Source organism: Scyliorhinus canicula, chromosome 2 (genome assembly GCF_902713615.1).
Source record: "Scyliorhinus canicula chromosome 2, sScyCan1.1, whole genome shotgun sequence".
Lineage (NCBI taxonomy): Eukaryota > Metazoa > Chordata > Chondrichthyes > Carcharhiniformes > Scyliorhinidae > Scyliorhinus > Scyliorhinus canicula.
In genome coordinates this window covers 122,648,984-122,673,054 of record NC_052147.1, presented here as the reverse complement: position 1 = coordinate 122,673,054, position 24,071 = coordinate 122,648,984, and the positions used below count along the sequence as shown (strand labels likewise).

The window sequence follows — 24,071 nt, the reverse complement described above, 5'->3', positions numbered from 1 at the left end:
TGTAATTTCATTAAATAAAAAGTTAATAGTGAAGAAACAAGACTATAACTGCTGTAGAAATGCTACACACCCATTATCTTCAGTATTACAGTTAACATCCTCATGCCAGCTGTTAATAAGTTGTACTTCAGTTCCATTAAACCTTCCTAGGAATGTTCCACAAAAAAAAACTAACATAATTGAACAAAAAATGTGATGACTTACCTTGCAAATTAAACAAAAAATATTTCCCCCATTCTTTATAAGTATCTGCACCTCACTCTTAGTTTTTATACATCTTTGCGCTGAAGAAAAGCGGCAACACATTAATTTAGAAAAGTGCAGTTCAAATATGGTGTACGTGACCCAGCTTTCCCATGTGAAATATTTACTGGAGCACAACATAATATGTTTCATAAGAAACCTTTTGAGTGTTCTGAACTTTATATGGAGTTATTACAACAGGACAACTGCATGACCTGGGCCAATATCTGCAACAAAGGAACAATCAATTTCACTTTATTGTGAACTAATGTTAACCTGTGGCATCATTACAATTGCTGAGAGAAACCTACTAATATGCTGTGAAAAAATACTCTTTAAAAAAATTGCTGTAATTTTGCATTAGAGAGAGTAAGAAATTATTTTCCCAAAGGAGTGACATCTTCCATGAAAGGTCAAAACAATCTGAAACAAATTTCTATGGACTTCTTAACCTTGAACTGTATGTTACTCAAGGGTTCAATAGAAATCTGAAATAGATGGATTTTAGGTGAGGAGGAAAGGATGAAAATTGCAGTGAACTGTATGGATTCTTGCAGTCTGGCAAGCAATGTAATATAAGAAATGGTCCAACAGTGGATATCTTACAATACACAAAAAAGTTCAAGACAGACAAAGGAAATGTAAACTGCAACAACAAAAATCAACTAATATACTTATGTTAGATTTACAATTCAGATGACTTTTTGTAATATGGAATTTCAGTTTCAATCTTGTATCGCCCAGGGTTGGAATTATTTACAACAGGAATATCTATGTTGTTACATTGCAAAATCATTTTTTCAATTGCTGGATCACATAGATTGAATTATTTACACTATCACAGTATCTGGTCCATCACATGTGAGTAACCCAATTTTAAATAGCTGAAAATGACTGAAAGACTACACAAAGAAGCATTTGCTAGTTTAATTAGTATGCACTAGTCAGTTCCTTAGTAAATTAAAATGAAAGCTTTTAAAATGTGCCTATTCGTCTCTTGCATCTAAAAAATACCAGCTTAATTTTAAGAGCCTCACTAAAGGTCTGAAAATGGTACAATTAGCAAAAATGCACCATGGTGATTAATTTGATCTGGAACTGTGTCCAGCTTTGGAGGATGGGCAATTTCAGAGCAATGCTTTTACTAACAAGCACGACAGATTGTAAAAACTCTATTTGCATTGGATGCAAGTTCGAACCATCGAAATTTATGACACAGGATGCGAAGTTAGATATAGACATTAGGCAGAAAGGAATAAAAGTAGAGAGGATGGTACAGGTATTATGATCTCAGTTGATGTTATAACTGGACGGGAACATCCCAGAATGGAACCCTGGCTTAAAAGAGCATAACATTTATAAAAAATGTGGACGAACAGAGTCACAGCATGGTTAATGAGTTTCAACAGGAAAAAAACTTATTAAACATGGAAAAATTGGATCCTAATAAAATATTCCTTTACTCCCTCTCTAGCTCAACAGTTACACATAGATTTAAAGATTAACATGGATTACAAAGAACATCTTAATCTACAATGGTCTCATTAACACAAAAAGTCTCTTTAAGCACACAAGATGACTGTCGTCAAATACATGGGGTGGGATTCTCTATTTCTGAGACTAAGTGTTGACGCCAACGCAGAATTCGTGGACTTCCACGACAGAAAAATTGCCGCCGTATCTGGACTGATTCTGCTCCTGTTAAGGGGCTAGCACCGGTGCTACATGGAACACAATCGAGTCTAATGCGAAACGGTGCCGGATTTGCCGGTTCCTCAATTGACACACAGGAGGCTGACAAGCCGCAGCCGCATATACACACTGCACTCCCCACACATGCCATCCCAGCCAACAAGATGGCAGTGAGGAGAGCAGCCCCGCGGTTTACCGGTGCAGAGCTAGAGACCCCTCTTGGACGTGGAGGAGGAGGCGGATGACCCTGTACCTCGTCCTGGGAAGGAGGCTGCCACCCTCCGCCGTTCGCCGTGCCTGGGTGCAGGTGGCAACCACACCCCCACACGCCCCTCCCACCCACGGAGACTCCCACCCATACACTCCGTTCTGAACCTAAGTTAGTATCCATGAATTTTTCCTCAGAAACCCCCCAGATGATGGTCACATGAGTCTTTCCAAACTCAAAGCACCCAAATACATGCTTCAAAATCTTCTCTGATAATAATGGTTTCCCTTAGTGGGTTACATTCTGAAATCCAGGCCAAGTTTTCCAAATCACACTTCGAAACAAAGCTTCCACTCCACTTTTAACAGCAAATCCAGTCCAGGATTTTGCACCATCCCCTTTTAGGTTTCCTTTGTCTTCACTGCTTTTACAACAAACTCTGAGAAGTTATTTCAACTCACGTTCCACAGGCTGAAGTAAATTCTCACAAACCTGAATCACTTTAGATATCTTTCTGGTGTCTCAGCCTTCTTCTAAGTGCTGTCTGTCATTACTAAACAGTTCACCATTCTAGTACCAATAACCTCAGACTTCTTGGAACTCCTGTTCATTTCTCTGATTTCCTCAGCTAGCTGCTCTTCAGATCTCTACACTTGTTTTCTTAGTCATGAATTCATGGTATGCCTTCTAGCATGACCAAGAGTGATGTTCCCTCTGTAGCCTTCTAAAACCAACTACTACTGGCAGACCTGCTTTCTCTCTCACTATCTATCTCCAACTTCCCACAAATAAGTTTAATTGAAACTTAAAAGCTTCTCTACCTTACAAAGCCCCAGTTGCTAAGCAACATCCACATGTGTATTCCTTTTATTTATTCTTCACACCGTAGTCCTCTCTAAGCACACTGGAAACATAGTTGGAACTTATCCAACCTCAACACCTACAAACACTTTTGTCCAATATGAATCTAACTATAGATTTTACCCTTCCAGGCACAGACACATTAAACTAAACCCATTTAAACAATATTTCTAATGTTTACCAGTACAAATATAAATCCATTACAACCACCTTTGTTTCCCTAACACAGAGCATAAACATTGCCATTGGTTCCAGCTGCGTCAACTGGCATATACCTGTGCAGTAAATTCTAGTAATAATTCAGGGTCACTTCTTTCATTGGAGAACAAAGGATTAGATAGGAGAGATAGTGGTTTCATAGTAATGTCACTGGGTGAGCAATCCAGAGGCCCAGGATATCCTCTGGGTACATGGGTTCAAATGCCATGATGGCAGCTGGCGGCACCTGAATTCAATTAATAAATCTGGAATGTAAAGCTAATCTCAGTAATGGTGATCATGATCACTGGTGATCATGATCACTGAATGTTATAAAAACCTATTTGGTTCACTAATGTCCTTGAGGGAAGGAAATCTGCCATCCTTACCTTGACTGGCCAACATGTGACTCCAGACCCACAGCAATGTAGTTGACACTCAACTATCCACTGAAATGGTCTGGCAAGCCATTCAGTTCAAGGGAAATTAGGGATGGGAAACAAATGCTGAGCTTGCCAGTGATGCCCAAAAACGAATAAAGAAAAAACAATCTGAGCAGCTGTGAATAGAATTGAGCATTCTGCAATCATCAACGAACCTTCTCACTTATGATGAAGCAACCAAAGATGATTGTGTCTAGGACGCCACACGGAGGAACACCTATAGAAAGATCCTGGGGCTGAGGTCACTTGCCTCCAACCATCTTCCTTTGTGCTCAGTGCAACTCCTTTCTGTGTACGTTTTTGCACTGATTCCTATTGAATTCAATTTTACTAGGTCTCGCTGGTGCTACACATGGTCAAATGTAGTCCTGATTTCAAGAATAGTCATTTTCATGTCAACTCTGGAATTCAGCTCCTTTGTTCATGTTTGCATGAAGATCTTGGGCTGAGTGGTCCTGGGAGAACTTATACTGAGCATTGGTAATCAGGTTATTGCTGTACAAGTGCCCCTTGATAGCACTAATGATGACAACTCCCATCATTTTGATGATGACTGACGGGGTGGTAATTGGCTGGAATAGCTTTTTCCTGTTTTTTGTAGACAGGACACATCTGGGTAATTTTCCACTTTGTTTGGTAAATGCCAGTATTGTCTCTGCACTAGAAAAATTTGGTTGGAGGTGCAGCTCGTTCTGAAGCAAAGTCTTCAGATCTAGAGCTGAGAGTTTGACAGGATCTACAGCGTTACAGTGTCTGTACACTCAGCCATTTCATAATATCAAATTGAATGATCAAATTGGCTAAGGGCTGATTTCTGTGACTCTCAGGTGGAGAACAATTAGCAAGTTGAGCTCAGCTTGCTGTGGACAACTGAAAACCTATATTCTATAGTGCGGTGTTAAATAACGTCATGAAGTATGCTGATGTTACCTGCAAGGGATTCCCAACTTGGAACACCGGTTTGTGAGGATATATAGATTTGTTTTGGTGTGAGGAGACAAACCCCAGTGAGAATAAATAGCCAGTCATTGGGTAACAATTATTAAAGACTCTAAGTAAAGGAAAGACAAATAAACACACAGCAGACTACTCTACTCTCAAGCAATGCCAGATGTGTAAATTATTAATCACACAGTTTATATAGAACATACACCTTGTTGTATATATCTACGGTACCTGAACTCTTTGCTTGAACATTATGTTCCCCAAATAACATCCAAATTGGATAACCACCTTTAGTTACCACACAATATAGGGGTGATACTCAAATCTGGGAACTGTCTTTTTCCTAGTCCAACAAAGATATCATAAAACTGCTATCACAAAAGTTTTCTGCACTGCCTTGGCTCTAAGGCTTAGAAGCTTGTTTGCTGTAAACTTGTCTTCAGGCTTGGTAACTGGAAACTGTCCACTTTCTGAGACTGTGAAGAGAACCAGCTATCTCTGGTAGGTAAAAGGGTCATTGATTTAGCCATTATAATGTAAATACTAAGCCCAGTTTGAAATCCATTTTAAAATGGATTTCATCATAAGGCTTCAAGCATAACTTTAGATTACAAAATTACACAACTTACAGTAACAAGAGCACAGAATTTGAAACATCTACAGGTTAGTTAGAAGCAACTGCAACATTTTTACTGAAAGGTTAAATTGACATTATAAACTATCCATTGTTCTAATGAACAGAAGTGCAGAAGTTATTCAACTATACCACAATCTGATCACGGTCAAAATAAGCACCATGAAAACATGAATCCACCATTGTTCAGAATTTAGATAATATAGCAGTCAGCAGAAAAACCAGTAGAAACCAGAATTGATTAAAAGTATATATCACATTCCAACACACGGCAAGCATCTAGAAAGAAACATATTTACAGCAATGTTGCACATTGATGATTGACAACTGACCATTCAACCAAATGCATTTGAGACTCATCCAAGCCAATCAGCACATTACAGGGGTAGGGACAGATGGAGTCAGACTGATAACATTCTCCTTAAACATAGAGGTCCGGCAGCCATTTTCCAGCCAGGATCACTCTATACCTTTTACCTAACTATTCGCTATCCTTATTTCATATTTCCACTCTAACTCTTAAAGTCTGCGCAAGCTGTTTTGCTTTGAGCACAAAATTATTACTGTATTTTGAAAGTTAAATCTGTTTGTAAACTACTGAGTCAATTATATCTCCTAAAGTCTTCTGCTGGCAAGGGCTTTATTGAGAACATTTGATTTGTAACCACAAGAAGATCTCAAACTCTCAATTATAATCAATAAATACAATAAAAAATGTGATTTTGCACCCGAGACGTGTAACTTAAATTTCTACTGAGTTCAAAGTGTATACGAGGCTGCACTTAAACCGCATGGTAGATTTCAACAATTGGCGTAGTGCTGCAAAAGGGTTGCTGACTGAGTCGGAGGAGATCGAAAGACCAAAGTAAGACCAGAAGGATGGAAGACCCAAAGACATCTATCCGAAAAACGGCTAGACTGGGGTAAGAAAATCTTTTTTTCACCCATTAAAATTTTTTAAGCCGCAACGGCTCGTGCTTCGACCCCTTTAGAAAGAACCTTTTAAGAAAGAGCTATTCAATCGGTTGCAGGCCGAACAACTAAATAAAACACGACCGAATAGTTGTGGTCATGTAATGTTCAAATTACACAAACTTGCTTGCGACCAAAAAATTGGGTTTTAAGGCAGGATTTATGGCGGACAAAAGTCTTGTTCCTTCAAAAGGTAGAGAACAACTTGCCACAACTTCAAGGGGAGGTCGCGCAGAATCAGATGTCTCTGTTGACGATATATTGGGAGACCTTAGATCTTCAATTTATAGACATTTTGGATTGTCTAAAGTAGCTAAGAAAATTGAATCAAAATATGGCATCCCTAAAGGACAGTGGTCCCTTGGCTACATCAAAAAAGTTTGGGGGAAAACCACACGATTGACCAAAAAGAAACGTATGAAACGGTCTTTTGCAGTAATGGCACAGCTCCATAAGCAGCAAGAAACAAATACAAGCACAAAACACAATTGCGAACTTAAAACTGCCAAAGAAAAACTAGTAGCAGTCATTGACCAATTGCGAGATGCAAAATCTAAGCTTGAAAAACCTAATCAAACTGAAACACTATTGACAGACTCAAAATGGAGAACTCAGCTATTATTATTACAAATTGATGAACTCCAGAAGAGAAATACTGACTCAGAATCTAAACTTCAACAGTTAATATCAGAAAATGATGGTCTTAAAAAGTCAAAATTGCCAGTTACTTGAGGAAAAATGTATTTTGGAAAGTGACATGGGCACCATGAAAGGTCATAAAAAATTACTGACAGACAAATTAACGGATCAGAAGCCTTCAAATCTGTCTTTAAATCCTCAGCTCAACTCTCCAAAGCAAACAGCTCCACCAATGGCGAGAGTTGAAATAATTTTAACTAAAGCCCGAGGTACCAGAGGTATTTAAATCAAATCCTGCATTTGCAAGCTGCTACTGACATAAAATTATGAATACTCTGATAAGAACTCCACGAGGGGAGTCTGGCCAAATGGACTATCTGTCCATTCCGGATTCAAGGACCCTTTTTCCCTAGAACAACCCATTATCTCACTCTGAGACTGACCAAGAAATGCTGCTGGTCCCGATCCAAAAGCCTCACATGGCAGCTTTAACAGAGATTGTTAAACAAGAAAAGCCTGTTCAGTTGAACAACAAGCCTAGTGGCAAACAAAGTGTAATACAACTTAACCCATGAAGCACCAAATAGCTTGGAGGTGAAGTGATAAAGACAACAGCCTGGATTCAAAAACATTTAAAAGATCTCTCAAACTATGATAAAATGTTTGAAACAGTTTGGAAGGAGTTTTCTGGAATGGAACTCCAGCCAAAAGAGGAAAACTGTGAAATGAGTGCATTAGGGTCATTTAAAACCCATTTTGTCACTGGTTTAAGACCAGGACTGCCAACAGTTTTAAACTTGATCCTACCCAGACCTCAGTCCCAGTCCAAAACAGCAACTGCTAAAAATAGCATATCAATCGTAGCTTCTCCTCCTCTGATAATAACAAATCCGATTCCTGTACTCACTTTTAAGTATATACTCACTTAAAAGTATATATCACATTCCAACACACGACAAGCATCTAGAAATAAACATATCTACAGCATTGTTGCATATTGATGATTGCCAACTGACCATCCAACTAAATGCATTTGAGACTCATCCAAGCCAATCAGCACATTACAGGGGTAGGGACAGATGGAGTCAGACTGATAACATTCTCCTTAAACATAGAGGTCCAGCAGCCATTTTCCAGCCAGGATCACTCTATACCTTTTACCTAACTATTCGTTATCCTTATTTCGTATTTCATATTTCCACTCTAACTTTTAAAATCTGCGCAAGGTGTTTTTGCTTTGAATAAGAAACCATTACTGTATTTTGAAAGTTAAATCTGTTTGTAAACTACTAAGTTGATTATATCTCTTAAAGTTTTCTGCAGGCAGGGGCCTTATTGAGAACATTTGATTTGTAACCACAAGAAGATCTCAAACTCTCAATTATAATCAATAGACACACTAAATGATTTTATTTTGCATCCCAGACGTGTAACTTAAATTTCTACTGAGTTCAAAGTGCATACGAGGCTGCACTTAAACCGCATGGTAGATTTGAACAGACTGCCAGATGGTAACTGCCTCTCCTAGCTTTTCAGGGTCTGGGCAATTTACCTTTGTTCTTTGATTATGCCGACTGTGCATTCGGTTGTCTGCCCCTTTCAACTTCCATGGCTATACAGTAACATATTTATATCTCAGGGACCTTCCCAATCATCAATAATCTGTTTCTCCTCCATTCACTATTCATACTTTATTATCTAAACTGCCGTTCTAAACTCATTACCGGGAGACACATACCAATTGAGGTCTCTTTGCGTACTGTCTGCTGTCTCGAGGGCAATTTATCATGGCCAATCCACCTAACCTCCACGCCTTTGTACTGTGGGAGGAAACCAGAGCACCCGGAGGAAACCCACGCAGACATGGGGAGAACGTGCTGTTGCTCGTTATGCTTTCCCTTAATTTGCTCTGTTTTAATTACCTTTGCTCAAGAGTCGCCAGGTATCTTTCTGATACCACCACAGGGTTCAAAGCCAAGAACTGATCAATAACTCAATACACCAGTTTGTAAGTTTGAAATCAATACACGGTTATTATACACACAGTCAATTACTACTCATGCATAAACTCTATTTGCTAAACTACAACTGCTACTAATGCCCATGCTCACCTCGAACTGCCCATGGTGTTCGAGGTGAGCTACTGGCATGGGTTGAGGATTGGCTGTCTGACAGAAGGCAGAGAGTTGGGATAAAAGGTTCTTTTTCGGAATGGCAGCCGGTGACCAGCGGTGTCCCACAGGGTTCAGTGTTAGGGCCGCAGCTGTTCACCATATATATTAATGATCTGGATGAAGGGACTGGGGGCATTCTAGCGAAGTTTGCCGATGATACAAAGTTAGGTGGTCAGGCAGGTAGTGCTGAGGAAGTGGGGAGGCTGCAGAAGGATCTAGACAGTTTGGGAGAGTGGTGCAGGAAATGGCTGATGCAATTCAACGTGAGAAAATGTGAGGTCTTGCACTTTGGAAAAAAGAATCCAAGCATAGACTACTTTCTAAACGTGAGAAAATTCATAATGCCAAAGTACAAAGGGATCTGGAAGTGCTAGTCGAGGATTCCCTAAAGGTAAACATGCAGGTTGAATCTGTGATTAAGAAAGCGAATGCAATGTTGTCATTTATCTCAAGAAGGTTGGAATATAAAAGCAGCGATGTGCTACTGAGCCTTTATAAGGCTCTGGTTAGGCCCCATTTGGAGTACTGTGTCCAGTTTTGGGCCCCACATCTCAGGAAGGACATACTGGCACTGGAGCGTGTCCAGCGGAGATTCACACGGATGATCCCTGGAATGGCGGGTCTAACATATGATGAACGGCTGAGGATCCTGGGATTGTATTCATTGGAGTTTAGAAGGTTAAGGGGAGATCTAATAGAAACTTACAAGATAATACATGGCTTAGAAAGGGTGGACGCAAAGAAACTGTTTCCGTTAGGCGAGGAGACGAGGACCCGTGGGCACAGCCTTAGAATTAGAGGGGGTAAATTCAGAACAGAAATGCGGAGACATTTCTTCAGCCAGAGAGTGGTGGGCCTGTGGAATTCATTGCCGCGGAGTGCAGTGGAGGCCGGGACGCTAAATGGCTTCAAGGCAGAGATAGATAAATTCTTGATGTCGCGAGGAATTAAGGGCTACGGGGAGAATGCTGGTAGGTGGAGTTGAAATGCCCATCAGCCATGATTGAATGGCGGAGTGGACTCGATGGGCCGAATGGCCTTACTTCCACTCCTATGTCTTATGGTCTTAAAAGCCTATACTTAGCTTCGTGTGGCCCACCAGGTCAGTGGAACAATGGCTGTTGTCCGGTTCTGATACTGCTGGCTTTGAACTGGTACGGAATAGTAGCTAGGAGCGTCTATCTCATAGCGTGCGTTGACCTTAGACTTACTTGGTTGATGCAGCTGTTAGGCAGGTCTCTCCTCGCTGAGAGCCAAGGCCAAGCGAACGAACTGAACTTGGGGACGCTATCTTATAGTCCCCAGGGGTTTTGCGCCCTACTGGGCAGACCCCGGACTTGGTCCCAATTATTGGACCATGTCCCAATCGTTCCTATCGATTTTCTCCAACACCGGAAGTGTTCCCTGATCGTTGGGCAGGCCCTATGTGGCCGTTGGCCTGCCTTTGTTTTAGCTCCCACTGGCGCCGGGGAGTCTGTCTTGGTCTCGATTGTTTCAATGTTTCTTTTTGTCCCTGGAGATAGCTCATTAATATGTTAATGGCTATTGGTTTCAGTTCTGTCTGGGTTCTGCAAATCTTAATACACAGGAAACCTTGCACCTGCTTGTTTTCTCTGGTGTTATCCGCTTTTCCCTGCACTCCTTGCGAGTGTCCGTTTTGAATCGGGACATGACCACCCCAGGTGGCTACACTGCAGACACCGCACAAACAGTGACCCAGCGGGGAATCAAACCTGAGACCCTGGCGCTGTTGACCCACAGTACTAATCACTTCTGCTACCGTGCGACCCAGATTTAGAGTACCCAATTATTTTTTCCAATTAAGGGGTAATTTAGCGTGGCCAATCCACCTAACCTGCACATCTTTGGGTTGTGGGGGTGAAACCCACGCAGACACGGGGAGAACGTGCAAGCTCCACACGGACAGTGATCCAGGGCCAGGATTCAAACCCAGGTCTTCAGTGCCGTAGGTAGCAATGCTAACCACTGTGCCACCAGCTGCCCTCATTCATTCAATTAAGAATTAAATATTTGTCCTTGTATCATAGTCACTTCTGAACATTACTGCAGAGTTCATGCATTCAGTCAAAATTACGTAAGCTTATTGATCCCAACACTGATCCCAAAAAATTATTCAAAGTACATCAAACACTCTTCTACGTACATCATCTCTCAGTGATAACAACATAATAGTAACTCACGTTGGGTTTATCTTCCAGATGTAAATTCAATAATTTGAGGTAGCCCACAGGTGCAAATGCATCAGCAGAATGTACAACCACTTCTGAGGAGTCTCTGAAAGATAAAATAGAGCATAATTGTAGAACATACCAGTAAAATCACCAGAACAAAAAGTATTGTGAACTCGAACTGTGTATCGTGAAATATTTCTGGTAAATATTGAAGAGCTCCTTTGATGTTCAATCAACTGTTTATCCAGATGTTGAGGACATTCTCAATCCACTAAGCTCTGACTTTGAATTCAGAGGCAATATAATTCTGACAGTATTAACCTTAAGTCCTACATATTTTACAAGTTTTGTTTGCATTCATTGCAAAATAAATTTTTCTTTTCTCAGGAAGCGTCTCCACGTAACCATGGATGTATTATTTTACCCTCAAGAGTGATTGTTCCAATTGAAATAATTCCTGTAAGGGCTGCATGGTGGCACAGTGATTAGCACCGTTGCCTACGGCGCTCAGAACTGGGTTTGATCCTGGTCCTGGGTCACTATCTGTGTGGAGTTTTCACATTCTCCCCGTGTGAATTTAAAATTTATATTTATAAATTTAGGGTATCCAATTATTTTTTTTTCCAATTAAGGGTCAATTTAGCGTGGCCAATCCATCTAACCTGCACATCTTTGGGTTGTGGAACCCACGCAGACATGGGGAGAATGTGCAAACTCCACACAGACAGTGACCCAGGGTCGGGATTCGAACCCAGGTCCTCAGCGCTGCAACCCCAGTGCTATCCACTGCACCACATGCCGCCCTAGCACATAATTTTCAATAAGCTGCAAAGCCTCTTGTGGTTGACTTTCTAGGAGGTTTGTCCTCAGGTAAATTTGGAATAAATTGGGAAGAGTCTTTCTCCTACTTTCAAGGATGGTGATTTATTATTCTGATTGCCAAACTGACGTGCAGCTGGTTTGATGGTTGTCTGATGGACTTCTTCTGAATTTTTAAAATAGACTAGAAAATGGTTTCTTCACCATGTGACTTGTACAAGTTCAAAGACCTATTTCCAAAAAGGGGTGATGTGTCAGGATTACATATCCCTGTGTTGTCAGTTGACACTGAAATTCGTCCGGTCTAGTTTGAATGAGAGGTCGTAATAATACAATGGAGGGTCATTGGGAATTTAATCACATTTGTCGAACACAAATTGAGTTTAAATGTTTCTTTTGTCAATGATGAAACAGAAGGATGAGCTGGCAGGAATGCTACAGTTTTTTTTTGTTGATGATCCATCCTTAAACAAAGGGATGTGTGAATTCTCCCACTGGTTGTGAATGTCCATAGTTCATTAGGCATTTGCTTGACACTGAGGACTATCTGGAGCTCAAAAGCCAAAAGGTCACATAGAAAAATAGAAAATAGGAGCAGGAAATGGCCATTCTGTCCTTCAACCCTGCTCCACCATTCATTATGATCAAGGCTGACCATCCAACTCAGTAGCCTAATCCCGCTTTCCCCCATATCCTTTGATCTCCTTCGTCCAAAGTGCTATACCTAACTGCTTCTTGAAAACATATAATGTTCGGCCTCAACTACTTCCTGTGGTAATGAATTCCACAGGCCAACCACTCTCAGGATGAAGAAATTTCTCCTCATCTCTGTCCTAAATGGTCTAGCCCGTATCCTCAGAAAGTGACTCCTAGTTTTGGACACACCCACCATCGGGGACATCCTTCCTGCATCTACCCTGTCTAGTCCTGTTAGAATGTTATAGGTTTCTATGAGACGCCCCTCATTCTTGTGAACTCCAGCAAATACAATCCTAACCGATTCACTCACCCCTCATACATCAGTCCTGCCATCCCAGGGATCAGTCTGGTAAACCTTCACTGCATTTCCGCCAGAGCAAGAACATGATTTGTGGTGGCCATTTAAAATTATTGAATGTAGGTTCATAATGTCCGGGAACATCACACCCTGACCAAAGGCAGGAAGCACTGTTTGCATCAATATTTTCCATTAAGTCAAATGAACTTTCCATTTCGTGAAAAATATTCAATACCTGTTATGACAGATCAGGGGGAAAAGGTGTAATTTGGTATTTTTTGTATTGGTTTTAAGTTGAGGATCAAGCTAAAGAAGAAGAATATTAGGAAAACTGAAGCATTCCTATTTACTTTGCTTGTGATTTCCATTTGACTCCAGTTTCCACTTTCTTTACCCTTTGATGATTTAACTTTTATTATAGGTACTAGAAGGTGCTGGATGACTATGCGGAGTCTGCACGCTCTCCCCGTGTCTGCGTGGGTTTCCTCCGGGTGCTCCGGTTTTCTCCCACAGTCCAAAGACGTGCAGGTTAGGTGGATTGGGCATGATAAATTGCCTTGAGTGACCAAAAAGGTTAGGAGGGGTTACTGGGTTACGGGTGGATGTGAGGGCTTAAGTGGGTCGGTGCAGACTCGATGGGCCGAATGGCCTCCTTCTGCACTGTACATTCTATGTCTATGTGCATCAGAACTCTGGCTCCATTACAAACAGTCACAAAAGCTCGATTTCTACTTGGTTCCTTTTAAATAGGTTCTTCCCTCAGTCTTCAGCTTCCTCTCTGTTACGCATTCTTTTTGCTGCAGATAGCTTTCCTTTCTTCGCTGTTGTCAATTTTTTTGAAAGTTCTGCTGCTTGTCAGAATCTCACCTCCTCTGACCTTAACCAATCAACTTATTGGTTTCTTTTTTATAAGTAGTTCTGCCTAAAGTCTTTCAAGATGGAGATTGTGTACTCAAACACATAAGATTGTATTTGCTGGAGTTCAGAAGAATGAGGGGGGAATCTCATAGAAACCTAGAAAATTCTAACAGGACCAGACAGCAATTCCTCCCCATCCACTCTACAGCTCTTGCATATCTTTTTAATCCCTGTAGATTTATTCCTTATCTCTTTCACTATTTGAAGGCCTATAGAGTACCCCCAGTAGTGTGGTCATACCATTTCTGCTTCTAAATTCTAACAAAATGGATTTGTCCTTGTCCTCTCAAGGACATCTCTTTCTAACTTGATAATGTCATTACTGATCAGTTCTGCCACCCCATCTCCCTGTTTCCCTCCTCTATCTTTTCTGAACACTTTTTATCCTGGAATATTAAGCACCCAGCCCTCACCATTTTAAAGCACATTTCCCTTAATGCCACAACATCCCATTTAAATGCCATATGGCTATTTGCATTTGTAGCTCAACAAACGTATCCACCACATTTAGTGTGTCTACATATATGCATTCTTATCCTGCCTTTGTATTCCGCTTGGCTCTTCTTAGTCTGCTCCTATCTAATATGGTACAATTATTGTTCTCGTACCGTCCAACACTCTCCCGTTTTGCACCTTATTCCTCTTTTCTCCTTCAATATGCTGGTACCCAATCCCATGCCATTTTAGTTTAAACCCTTCCCAATTGCATTAGTGAACCTCGGCACAAGGACTCTGGCTCCAATCCTGTTGAGCTGCAACTGTTCCTATTTGAATAGATGCCTCATGCCCCAGAACTGGCCCGAATGTCCCAGGAATCCAAAGCCCTCCTTGCACAAAGCTTCAAGACACTGATGGATCCTTCTTCTTATCTTCCTAGTTCTGCTCTCGCAGTGCATGCCATTGGGAGTAGTTGAGACTGCTACCTCAAGGTCCTACTTTTCAATTTCCTCCCTAACTCCTGACATGTTGGATCTCAATACTGACGTGTATCACAACTTCGGGCTGACTACCCACCCATTGAAGAGTATTTGGCACCCTCTTCACAGTGTCCTTTACTAGAGAGGTAACATGTGGGCCAGGATTTTATGGGGGAGCAGTGAAGGCAACTCCAGCTTGGCTGTTTCTCCGAGTCTCGACCAGATTTTATCGTCCATCGTAATTTACTACCTGCAATTGGCAGGGGTGGGGCATCGGCCCCTTTAAGAGATGAGATTCCACCCTGAGCCCCATACACAAGAGATGCTGGCCATTCAGAGGGTCAGCTAGCCTTAAACAAAAATCAACCAACAAGACTTTCACTTGTAACAAAAACCATCCTACTTCACATATATTATGGTTATTCAACTAATAATGCTTCAGTTACGAGGTTTCCATTGAATGTGCTTTTGTGGTTGTACCTCCACCACTGGGGCTGCAGCAGTCCCAGGTGGCAGCTCACCAACACCTTCTCAAGGGTAATTAGGGAGAGGCAATAAATGCTGACAGAGCCAACGATGCCCACGTCCCATAAATTATTATTTTTAAAAATTCTTTTTAGTCTCAAAACAATTTTCCATAAGACCACCATTAGGTAGTGTGTTAAAACTAAGCTAATGCATGTCTCTGCAGCTACAAGCAAACAAGGTAATCAAAATGTTTTTGTTGTCAGTAAATGTATACATTGTGACAGCAAAATAGTGCTTCAACCAGAACCAAATGAATATTTCAATATAGAACCAAATGTTTGCATTCTACAATTTTGCAGTTTACAAAAAGGAATTTACCAAACATTCATTTTAAGATTGGAAAACTTACTTTCAGAGGACTGCATAATGGTTGATGTGTCCCATTCCTTAAACTGACAATCATAACAATCCAAAAACTGAGTATTATAGTAACAGTTGCAAATAAACCTTATTATCAGCCAACCAGCATCGCTCTTCCTCGTAGCAATTTGACTTTGTGTAAAATTACATAAATATACCGAGATAGACCATTCAACTGAGGAAATAACACTCACACAACTATTCGCTTCCTGAATAATGGACAATCCAGTGTAAAGGTTTCATACTCTCCACCTTCTCCACACACATGTACTCCATACTTCTGAGAAACCTGCATCAACAAAAACATCTATTTGTGAATAAAAATTTCTTATAACAGAAGCAATGCTGTGATATTACTAGTATTATGCTGTGTCCTGATGAAACCGTTTTATTTCTGTCGCCCTTACTGATACCTGTTCAAAAGTGAAACAACATTGATCTTGATGATCAGCATGTTTTTTCATTTTTCTATACACAGCCTAGTTTTTTTAAATACAAGAAGCACTAACATCAATGGCATCACAGCACAGCAATACATTTTTCACTGCATCCAGTCTTCAAAACACTACTAATTATGAATATTTTAAAGAATAAGACTCCAACATTAAACATTTCTTTGTTACCAAAATTCTCTATCATCTGGTCTAATCCTCTCATATGGCATGACAGCATTGAATGTACAGCTACTGGGTTATCTTGAATAGAAGCATGAAAAGATGAGATGGCTGAGGCATGTACTCCAACTGAGTCGGGTTTCAACTCAAAATCAATCGGACTACTGAAGTAGTTGAGAATCACAGGAAAACCATAAACAGTAGGAGATTGTTCTGATGCTCCTGCCACCAAGGGACAAATACTTTCCATTTACCGTTATAAACAGGCCAGATAGAAGGCATCTTTGAAGAGACTTCCAGCAAATACCAGGCTTTCTGATTCAACAGTAAGTTATCAACCTGACGTTGAAAGGTTTGGTTGCCAGCTTCCTTTATCCATTTTGGAAAGATGAAACCTCCTCTGGATAGTAATTAAGGCTATGGTAATTCGGTAGGTGAAGATATAGTTTGAATGAAGCTGCCTTTCAATGTCTATTCCTATAAAGTCAATTAAACTGATGGTATTTGGCTTTTATCTCATGTACTGCAACAGACAAATCAACCCCAATATTTCACGTGCTATATCAATTATTACAAATCACCTTCATGCTAAATGCAAGAATATTTCAAAATCCAGAAGGGTAACCTGGAACACAAATTCATAGTGATGAATGTGAGAAATTATGTGCAACCTAGTGAGGAGCAGTCCAGTTGTTGTGCAGGCAATTAATAAATAATATTTATCAACTGAAGACAAAAATGCACACAAGGACTGCAACACACTGTGACACTTGAGTATACTATTAACTATACACACATAATTTTACAGGAAAGTATCCCTTGGTCCACAAACACCTACGTTATCTGAACTCTGAGACATCCCTTTTCCCAAACAACATCCAATGTTAAATAACTATATGAGCTAAATCCAGTAAATAATTACCACACACAGATTAAGGTAGCACGTCTGGGAAGTAGTCTTCAGGTTCAGCAGAGGCAAAAAAATGACTACTTTTTTTTCTAAATTTAGTGTATCCAAATTTTTTCCAATTAAGGGGCAATTTAGCCTGGCCAATCCACCTACTCGACACATCTTTGGGTTGTGGGAGCGAAACCCATGCAAACACGGAGAAAATATGCAAACCCCACACGGACAGTGACCTAGAGCCGAGGTGGAACCTGGGACCTCGGTGCCATGAGGCAGTAGTGCTACCCACTGCGCCACCGTGCTGCCCTAAAAATGGCTACTTCTTTCTGGAGACAAGGGGGGCGATTTAATGGCCACATTACTCTTAAGCAAGAGCGTGACGAGGCCGCTAAATGGTGGGAGAGGACCGAGAGGACAAAATTGAGAACCGCGCCTGGCGCCGATTTGTTTACGTCACCAGCCCGCTCCTATTGGCAAAATCAGCATCACGCTGTAGCGAACAAGAAACCAATAATCACCATTTAAGCCCAATCTCGATACAATTAACGGAGCGATCTCCTATCCAACAACCAACCGTAATCTAACGGCCTTCCCAGCAAGTGTTTATGTGAACGCCAATTAGTACTCCTTTTCAAAAACGTGGTTGGCAAAAGGGCTGCCATGGGGACCTGAGCAGGTGGGTAGTCATCTTCGCACACAGGCAAAGAGCCCAGTGGCACTGGGGCTGCTGTCCTGGTGCTCAAAGGAGGTGGACGAGCCACCGGCGGGCCATCCTTGATCAGAGTGGGCTGCCATTGGTGGAGGGGGGCATGCCCTGGGCTGAGCTGAGGTGGGGGCAGTGGGGAATGGGTGTCTGAGCACCCATGGCTCCTCCATTCCAATCTCTGGACTGTGTGCTGCCGTTCAGGGGACAGCCCCTGCCTGCTGGCCCCACCGATCACCCATAACCCCTGCGCTGTGCGGCTGAAGGCGATTGCTAATTGGAAATTGACAATCGTAGTTAAGCGAGATCTTTACACATCGCAAGTGGATGCCACTTGCGTAGATGTGTCATGGAGCATGCTGGGGCTATAGCCTAGCATCCCAATCAGACAGCAATGACTGGAAACTGTGACTGAACACTGCGGCAGGCAACACCTAGGACACAGCGGCCAACACAGCAGTTACTGGGTTATGGGATAAGGTGGAGGTGTTGACCTTGGGTGGGGTGCTCTTTCCAGGAGCCGGTGCAGACTCGATGGGCCAAATGGCCTCCTTCTGCACTGTAAATTCTATGTATCTAATTTTGTGGACGAGAGTCCGCCTGTGAACTTTGTGTAGAGATCTTGTATGCGGGGCATGGGATGTCGGGTTGAGCCGTGTTCATTGTAAATTTTATAGTCGCCGCACAAGCAAGCCGTATTATCTGGCTTCATTACCGGTACGACTGGCTCTGCCCGGTCGACAAAACGGCCGGCCTGTTAATACCCAGGAACTCCAAATTAGTGAGCTCTGCTTCTACTTTCTCGAGCAAGGCGTAAGGCAGCGGGCGGGCCCAGAAATACCATGGCGTGTCTTCTGGGTCAACCTGAATATGGCCTAAGGCCCCTTTCATCTTTCCCAAACCGGCCTGGAAAACGTCAGGGTATCATCCTAGTACCTCCGTCAAACCTACAGAACATGTTTGAAGAATGTGCTGCCACTGCAGCCACAACCCGATCTAACACACTGGGCCCATGGCCGCGCATCACGGGCAGCACGGTAGCATTGTGGATAGCACAATTGCTTCACAGCTCCAGGGTCCCAGGTTCGATTCCCGGCTTGGATCACTGTCTGTGCGGAGTCTGCACGTCCTCCCCGTGTGTGCATGGGTTTCCTCCGGGTGCTCTGGTTTCCTCCCATAGTCCAAAGATGTGCGGGTTAGGTGGATTGGCCATGCTAAATTGCCCGTAGTGTCCTAAAAAAAAGTAAGGTTAAGGGGGGGGGGGGTTGTTTGGGTTACGGGTATAGGGTGGATACGTGGGTTTAAGTAGGGTGATCATTGCTCGGCACAACATCGAGGGCCGAAGGGCCTGTTCTGTGCTGTACTGTTCTATGTTCTATGACCCGCAGGACCAACCGGAGGATGGAGTACAGGTGGGAGCGGCGAGGGGGTGAGGGTCCAGCCCAGAGGGCCAGGGAAGCCCTCACCCTCACCCGCTTCATATAGGATATGGCTTCATCTGTCATTCCTCCTCTCCCCAACACCCCCCCACCCTTACCGCATTCCTCTGCCTACCGCCTCCGCCCCTCCACCATCCTCCCCTACCACACGCTCTCCCACTTCCCACTCTTCCAGGGTCTGCGTATCATCACTCCAGGGTGATGGGACTGTGTCGGCACCGTCAGCGGGTCACGGTCGACGGTAGAGGGGTAATGATGTCCTGCAGAGAGCTGAGCGTTGGTGCTCCTTATTCAATGCCATAGCTGACCCCTGCCTGTCTGCTGAGATCTCGCTCACACCAATCGCCTGCATGTGGAGTGCCGGGAGGAGTCTAGGACCTCCATGCCCAGGGAGATGCAGCATGGGATTGATGCTTGGCGCGCACAGCGGAAGGAAGTGCCACAGAAATCATATTGGTCGAGGTCAACAGATTTTAATCATTCACAGACGTGTCCCCAACTGCGCCACTCTCCTGATGGTGGCGCCCCACTCTCCCCATCCCAACACCACCCCCTCCCCACCCCTTGTGTCCTCTCAGTGATCCTCGACGTGTTTAGCCTTCCGTACGCTATCGCTGTGTCTAGATGTATCCTCAGGATGCACACCAGAAGTGGAGGCAGCCTGCTGATTACCGCGTCCCATGGCCTTTGATGCCTCTGGCAGACATCCTCTGGGGGCTCTGGGGTCAGAGGGCCGAAGCGCGATTGCTAGCAGCACATGCCCCACCGTGTTAAATTGTACCGGGTGCTCACTCCGAGACGCACCATTGTCAGGGAGGGTGGAATACGGGGGAGAAAGTGACTGCTGTCGCTACTCCGTAGGATGACTCTGGGTAGACACCCAGCTCATCCCCCTCCTCGTCGGTGCCATTAGGGCCCTGGTTTAGAGGGACAGCTGGATTGAGCCCCGGCTGCCCATCTCACTTGGCTCTGCCATCCCTGGAGACTCCTCAATGTCTGCGACATGCTGTCAATGCCCTCGGCGATGCTCCTCAGTGTTTGGGACATGCTGGCAATGCCCACTGGGACTGGGACATATCCCCCAACAACCAGGACATGCTCCGCAGAGCCTCGGCTATGCCCACCTGGAACAGGGACATTCTCTGCAGTGCCTCATCAAGGTCCACCTGGTAGTGGGTGATGTCCCCGGGCGACTGGGACATGTTGTCGAGGCACCGAATGAACCACGCATTGGACACCTCTACTCATGCTGCCAATGTTGTATACCAGGCTCTCCCCTGCAGCCGCCCCCCTAGCAGTGTTGGCCTCAGTGGCACGCATTGCCGACGCCAATACCTGCACCCTTTGGGACTCCTCCAATCGACTATGGACCTACTGGAATGCCGCTGACATCCGCTTATGTATTTCACAGCTGCACCCTGTCGGCTGCATCAGCTCCGGGTAAACCTGTTCACATGCTCAGCATGTGACGAGGACCCAGCTGGGTCCTGGGATCCAGCAGACCTCGGACTGCTGTCTCGCCTGGGTGTTCCTGCCTCCATCTGATGTGCATCGGTAACTGCGTGGTGCTCACCAGATTGTGTCCCAGAAGCCTGACCACTACTGTCATTCACCAAAGTGCGTGTCTCTGCGCCGGTGGAGGGTAAAATGACCGCTGTGGCATGATAACGGTGGAATTTTCAGAACTCTCCTCCGAGGTGTTCTCTTAGAAGGTGGGTACACCCTGGATGGGTTGGCGTTGGCACTGCAAGTCCTGCGGGAGAATGAACATGTGGTCAATGTGGAGGGATGGGTCAGTCTGTATAGCATTAACAACTCACGTTTGACAGGTCACCTGGATGGTGAACCAGTGGATTCTCACCTCTGCGGCATACGCCGACCTCTATGGTGGTCACTGATCTGTCCTCGGCCATCCCTGCGACCTCCAGAGCCCGTTCCTCATATGCAGTGAGAACTCTGATATCTGGCTCCCTGTTGCCCAGCTGGGCCCTCTCCAGTTGATTGTGGGCCAACTTGTTCTGCAGGGACAAAGATGGGCCATTATTAACTGGGGTGGGGATTGGGGTCGTCGAGGGTTGGGGAGTTGTAAATGGGGCAACGTGAGCGAGACTGCTGGACGTGGGTGGGCCAGACACGGAACAGCGCTAGGCGGGAGTAGTGCCAGGCGCATTCTCGGAGTGGGTGGGGGGGGGGGGGGGGGGGGTGGAGTTGGTGAAGTTGGATATCCGGTGCAGCCTGGTAGAGGTCGTTGACCTTCTTGCGGCACTAGGTACCGGCCCTCCTGTTCATGCTCCCCGAGCTGACTGCTGCTGCCACTTCCTCCCAGGTGGCATTGGCTGCCCTTTGACTGACCTTCCGAGACCCTCGGGGGAACAGGGCATACCACTTGGCCTTGACCGCTTCAAGTAGTCTGTCCAGGCCGTCATCGCCAAATCGTGGGGCTCGTCGTCTCAGCGCATGGCTGCGAGCTGAGTGGAGTTGGCTGTGTAGGTGCGATATAAGTGCTGCTCTCCCTTGTTAGCGAGGGGCTGGTGAGCGCGCTTCTGGCGAATCAGCCAGTGGGAAACATGATTTGTGGCGAGAAGCCCGTGGGGCCTTGTTAAGTGAACCAATTAATGTTTTATCACGGTGGTGGCCTCGCAGGGCCAAGCTTCAGGAAGTTCATGGCAGTTCCCGTTGGCCACCACACACTTTCATTATATCGCGTCCTATATCTGTAACTGCTGCAGTTCTGATATTAGCGGTCTCTCTCCCGTTTCCTTAGTTAGTTTTCAACAGTCATACTATTTCTTTCTCTTTGATTATATTCACCTGTGGAGTAGGTTTTTAGCAGGTACATGTCAATTTCGCGACTCTCCACTTTGCAACTACCACCTCTATAGTCTATTGTTTTCTCTAGTCACATGTGTAAAATAGGTGTTTTCCACTGATAGGCAAATTCACATCTCACCAATTTTCCTCTAATCAAGTCCCTGTTTTACATAGATACACAGGTATCTATACATCGCTTTCTTGGCTCTTTCGCAGCATTAACTAGCATATCCAAGCATCCTTTAGGAAGAAACCAGCAAGATGGAAAACTTCACGTATTCCCTTAGTATGTTTTTAATTGTTTTAATATAATGTTAGAGTCATGCCATTAAAGTGCAATGATCAGCAACTGCTTAACAAAAAAAAATCTGGAATCCCAATTATTTGAAATAGTGAAGCCATAGGATTCCATGCTTTAAAAGCAGAAGGATTTTTACTGTCCAAGATTCAAACAAAGCAAACACTAAACGCCACCTTAAATAATCTCCTACACTTCAACATCCAGAGTAAAGATAAATTAAACATGAATTAACAAGCAAATTGCACTGTAGTATAAACTATAAAGTACAAATTACATGATGGATATAACCAAGTCTGATTTTACTAATAGGCTCAGCAGTCCACCCAGAATGCAGGACATCAAACTCAGTCAAGTCCTTCAAAACGGTCTTTCTTATGAAAAGTTTCAGCTCCTCTCCTTCTAAAGGTCAGACTGATCCCCAGTTGACAGCTGCACGCAACCAGCCCGAGTCTCATGGCACACAGGCAGTCTGCAGAACCTCTTTAATTTGGTCGGGGTGGTGTGGGCTCAAAAGCAACACAATCTTCAAATATCTTCAATGAACAGAATCAGGTGCAACAACTTCTCAACTTCTGGATCTGTCTTCTTCGGCATGCCCAAACTTCAGCACTCGACTTATCCACTGCTATGATTGAGATTGTCTCTGCATCACTTTATACAGCCTCAACCAGTTTCTGTCTACCTCGAAGATTGGTTCCAAATCTCAGCTTTTATTTTTATTTCCTTAGAAACTGGGAGAGTTAGTTTCTTTTCTCTATTCCCTTTTCAATCTCTGTTTCCAGATAGGGTCTGGCTCAAAAAAAAAAACAAATTTTGAAATCACAGATTCCATCACAAAAGCAACTGTGATGGTTGATGAAACAAACCTGTTTATTGGCCCTCCCTAACAGAATGAGAAGCACTGAATCAAATGTCTTGCATTCCTTGTCAGGTTGCATCATTTTAACAGCTAAAGTATACATAATGGCTTTTAAGTGACATTATGACTTGATTAAAGTCGGCCTCCAACAAACAAGATACTGATTAATGCTGAAAGTTTTTGTAAAACTTGTCTACTCAATGTGCAGATGTTCCAAGCAAGTCTGCACCAGCCATTTAGGATTGTGCTACATCGGGTCTCTTGTTCAGGAAAAGAATCATGCTTCATAATTCACTATCATCTGAATAGATGTAATCAAGTACACTCCCTTCCACAGCCACCCAAACTCTTGATTAAGCAAATTAACAAACTAGGTGTTGTAACATTCCTTAAGGGATAGCAGCATGACATCATTAGAAGGAAAAATGTGCCATGCAGTTGAGTCTTCGTTTCACTTTGCTTTGAGCAGAGCACAGGCACAACGTTCTGATGTCTTCAAGCTTTAGAACGATATAACTGTTAGAATTACTACAGTGCAGAAGGCCAATTGGCCCATCAAGTCTGCACCCAACCTCTGAAAGAGCACCAGACCTAGGCTCCCTCCCCTGTCCCATCCCTGTAAACCCACCTAATCTGCACATCTTTGGATTATTGGAGGAAACCAGAGCACCCAGAGGAAGCCCACAAAGACACAAGG

The 24,071-nt window shown here is 43.6% G+C and overlaps 1 protein-coding gene across 6 annotated transcripts in view; it reads right to left on the bottom strand.

The window, feature by feature from the left end:
* dph6 (diphthamine biosynthesis 6) overlaps nucleotides 1–24,071 on the bottom strand; it is a 355,827-nt gene that overhangs the window by 178,934 nt on the left and 152,822 nt on the right. For all 6 annotated transcript variants that reach the window (XM_038785975.1, XM_038785958.1, XM_038785967.1 and 3 more), the window contains exons 7-8: nucleotides 15,935–16,029; nucleotides 11,211–11,304 (exon numbers count right to left, since the gene is read on the bottom strand). In XM_038785975.1, coding sequence (XP_038641903.1) covers nucleotides 11,211–11,304; nucleotides 15,935–16,029 — 189 coding nt within the window. The remainder of the gene's footprint in view (nucleotides 1–11,210; nucleotides 11,305–15,934; nucleotides 16,030–24,071) is intronic.